At 28.3% G+C, this 4335-nt stretch overlaps 1 protein-coding gene across 1 annotated transcript; it reads left to right on the top strand.

Moving 5' to 3' along the window:
- Window positions 1-1615: 1615 nt before the first annotated feature.
- On the top strand, window positions 1616-3959 carry LOC107642100 (uncharacterized). The gene is made up of 3 exons (XM_021102845.2): window positions 1616-1717; window positions 2082-2920; window positions 3011-3959. The coding sequence occupies exons 1-3, from the start codon at window positions 1683-1685 to the stop codon at window positions 3247-3249; spliced, it is 1113 nt and encodes a 370-aa protein (XP_020958504.2). The 5' UTR covers window positions 1616-1682; the 3' UTR covers window positions 3250-3959.
- Window positions 3960-4335: the final 376 nt, after the last annotated feature.

The raw sequence follows: 4335 nt of genomic DNA on the forward strand, positions 1-4335 counted from the left end.
AAAAAACTGTTTTTGTTAAAATATACCTAGAACTGTTTTATATTTTAGTATCATATTCATTCTTGGAATTAGAATAATATGACCAACATTATTACCTGTTGAAACTCACCAATATATTTTATCTATTCTTGAGTTGAAATAGTTGTATTTATATCTAAAAAAGGTTTCATATTTTTTGTTCGTTTTAACACCTATCAATTAACTGCTAAATATAAGATTAATGCACAATATCTTAGCACAATGATGACAGATTTATTAGTTCAAAATAATTTATAATATTTTTGTCTATTTCAAGATAGATGATAAAAATTTTACAAAAAAAAAGATAGAATACGTACAATTTATACTTATACATTATGCATAGGCACTATTGTATATAATTATTCACTATCCCTACAAAAAGGGAGGTAAGTCAAAAAGGTGAAGAAGTAAACACACAACAACTTTCATTGATGTTATTTCATCACTCAATTCCCCAAATTAGAAATAAGATTAAGCATGTAAGAAATATATATAATTTAAACATTGAGATGACTTAACATGTGAAAAATTATGATAAATAAATTTCTATGGAATAAAAATAATAAAAATTATAAAAATTTAACTAAATAAGAATAAAATACAAAAAATAGAAGAGATAGAGTACCATAATGAATAATAATATTTTACAGTTAAAAAAATCAAAGAACAAAAATAATGCATCATAAGAGAAAAAAAAAGTATTACCGAATAAAAAAAAATTGGTAAAAATAAATAAAATTCTCGTATATATATATATATATATAGAGAGAGAGAGAGAAAGAGAGAGAGAAATAGATAAAATAAAAAATAAATGAATAAAATTGTATTTTTAAAAAAATTGAAGCAATATTCACAATTATATAATTGATAATGAATATATAACGATTAGACAATAAATTAAAAAAATACTAAGAGAACTATTAAAATAAAAAATATAAATAATGTCTAAAAATCTAAAATTTAAAATAAAAATATTTAAAATAAGAAAAAAAATAAAAAAATAAAAAGAAATTTTTAGTAAATAACGGTTCAAATATTAACATGAAAATAAATTGAATCAAATAATATATATTTAAATTAATTAAATTAAATAAAAAATTCTTATAAATATGTTATGTAAAAATTATAATAATTTTAAAAATATTAATATAAATACATAAAATGAAAAAAATTAACACAAATTAAAATAAAATCAATTCAATTAAATAAAATAATTAATATAAGTAATTAGTTATAATTAATATAGTCAAATAAAATATTAAATAATTTGATATTTATCTTAATCAAATTAAATAAATAATTAATTAAGACACTCTTAAAAATCATTAATCTGAATCTATAAGACAAAAATTTAATATAAATTAAAACAAAATTAATTCATTTATTCCAGTCAAATCAAATAATTAATGTAATTGATTAGTTATAATTAATGTGGTCAAATAAAATATTAAATAATTTGATTTTTATCTCAATTAAATTAAATAATTAATTAACTGATTAACATATTTAAAATAATCAAATAAAATAAATCACAAATTTTATTTTTAAGAAAATTTTTTATTTTCTCTATGCGTTATTATTGCACCTTGTTTTCTGAACAACTTTACTTAAAAGAACTCTCTCTCCCCTTCCTCTTTCCATCTTCTACCTCTACCCAACGCATGTTTATCAATCTAGTTTTTTCTGCAACTTCCAGGTACTCTCTCTTTTCTATTTTTTGTTTGTTTTTTATTTTTCGCAGTTGAAGATGCATGTGTTTGCATTCATTTCTCTCTACTTTTACTTCTTCTTCTTTTATAATTTTTTGCACCAGCTTCTATTATTTTGTTTTTTCATAGATGTATTTGTTTTTTTTTTTTTTTTTTGCATGTGAGAATCCCTTGATTCTCCTTTGAACTACCTTTCTTTTGGTCATAAAAGCTTTTCTTCTCATTTTCTTTCAATTTTTTTTTAGATCGGTACCACCGCATAACTTTTTTTTCTAGATTCTTTTGTTTCTGTTGTTTTTGGAGCAAATTTCATTCACTTTAATTTTCTAAAACATAGTGGTTCTCCTACAGATTTGCCCAAAAAATGGTGAGGAGAAAAGTGGTTGCCACTAACGAACACATTGGAACCTCCAACGAAGCTTTTCTGACTTCTAGTCATTTCCAGAAACATGATTTATATACTTGGGTAGCTGAGGAAGTTAAAAATACTCCTTCTACCATCACCAAAAAAGATCTTGATGAATTGAAAGGGTCAGGTGTGATCTTCACTTTTGATGATGTTGGTAACAACTACTCACTTACTCTCCCTAACCAAGAAGAGCGTCTTTGCCATATTAATCATCATGCCAAAAATGTTCCAGATTGGATGTGGATGTATGAAACTTTATTTACATGTCTCGGAGTTCGGATTCCTTTTTCTGATTTTCAACAAGATGTCTTGAAGTTGTGTGGATGTGCCCCTTCTCAGATGCATCCTAATAGTTGGGCCATCATTCGAGGATTTGAACTACTATGTTCATTCCTCGACTTTCCCATCTCCACCAGAGTGTTTTTTTACTTTTTTAACTTTGCTATTTCTTTTGGTGCTTGTGGTCAAGGTTTCTTATCTTTCCAAGCTAACCACAATCATAGAATTTTCAACCTTTTTGAAGAATCGTACCATGGTTTTAAAGAAAAATATTTTAAAGTTGAAAGGGTCTCTGGGTCCCAACCTTTTTTCATGACTTCGGAGAATGAAAAAAGGTTTAACCTTTATTGGAACTTTCACGTTGCTTCTCCAAAGATTGAATTGAAAGGTATGAACCCAATAGAGCGTGACATCATTCACACTCTTCTTGGTTTATGGAATGATAACCCTTTGGATTTGAGGATGATCCTTGCTGATGTGCAAGCTTCTAAAAATGTTGTTGGTAATGACATTTCTTCTTACTTATGTCTATTTTTTAAATTTTAAATAGTATAATGTTCTTCTCACTTTAATTGTTTTCCTCTTTTGATAGTTAAAATGGTTGGTGGAACTGAGGCCATTACTGCTATGAGGCGAAAGTTGGGTACTAACACTATCTCGACAAACACTGAAGGCAGGGATATGATTTCTTCTTCAACTATCCATGGCAATCTTTCACCTCCAGAACCTCAGAAATCAACCATTGATATTGAAATCTTAGATGCCCATCCTCCTTCGAGCTCTCTAGTGAGAAAGAAACAAAAGAGCAAGGACAAAAGGCTTAATCAATAACCACTCAAGCGGAAGATCTAAGTTCCTATGGTTGTGTCTTGAAAAAAGATTTCCGCTACTGTGACTTTGTTGATTCTTTCTTATTGACCGAGGAGACCAAGTCAAAGTTAGTTGAGATGCCTGTGGAAGACACCTTACCTCGAATTCAAAAGATTCTCCTTCGCTCAGCTGCCTTCGTTCGGGATGTAGAGAAGGAGATCCCAAGCTTCCGTTCTAAAATTGCATCAAAAGAAAAGGAGCTTCAAACTTCTGCTATTCAAATTCAAATTTTGAATGCTACCTTAGCCTCGTTACAAGAAGATAATAGGAAACTCCGAGAAAGTGTTAAATCTTTGGAAGAGGATAAGAAGACTTCAGTATCTCGAGTTAAGGATTCGATGAAAAAGGTTGTTGAGATGGAGAAGAATAACTCTACACTTGCCAAGACTGTTGAGAATGCTGAACGTGCTGCTATTGATGGTATTTTCGATGCTGAGAAGAACATCTTCAACCAGATCAAGCTTTTGGCTCCTGAGTTGGATATCTCCTCAGTTAGCGCTTTCAAGAAGGTCATGGATGGGCAAGTAGTAGATATTACGTACTAAGTTTTTTTGCATTTTGCAATGTATTTCTTTCTTTTCAGGGTATTTTCCACTTTAACTTTGTGTTGGTTAAGCTTATGTAACTGCCCTTTAATTCTAGAATTTCAATCTCACATGACCATTTTAAATAACTTATTTGCGCTTTATTTCTTTGTTATCATTTTTTCCATATTAGCGCGACCATGTACTCATAGTATATATATACACATTTAACATCATAAGATAAACAAAGATATCAATATGAATTGAAACTAAGACTTTATTGAATCAAAAATAAAACTAATACAAGTTTTAATGGCCTCATTAAAATCCTTTTGACAGAAAAAGAGTGCCTTTATTCATACATTAGGAATTTATAAGAATAATACCTCCTCAAATGATTAGCAGTCTAGGTTCTCAGTACCTTAGATCCATCAAAGTTTTCTATCTTGTACGTTTCTATTTCTAGGACTTCTTTAATCTTAAAGGGTTCTTTTCAATTTGGTGATAGCTTTCTTTAACTTGA

The sequence above is a fragment of the Arachis ipaensis genome, chromosome B5, assembly GCF_059453495.1.
Source record: "Arachis ipaensis isolate K30076 ecotype BB chromosome B5, ASM5945349v1, whole genome shotgun sequence".
In the NCBI taxonomy this organism is placed as follows: Eukaryota; Viridiplantae; Streptophyta; class Magnoliopsida; order Fabales; family Fabaceae; genus Arachis; species Arachis ipaensis.

Coding starts and splice junctions, on each gene's coding strand:
- LOC107642100 (XM_021102845.2), top strand. CDS start 1,683: ATGTTTATCAATCTAGTTTTTTCTGCAACTTCCAG. Junction 1,718..2,081: donor GTTTTTTCTGCAACTTCCAG/GTACTCTCTCTT, acceptor GTTCTCCTACAG/ATTTGCCCAAAAAATGGTGA. Junction 2,921..3,010: donor AGCTTCTAAAAATGTTGTTG/GTAATGACATTT, acceptor CTCTTTTGATAG/TTAAAATGGTTGGTGGAACT.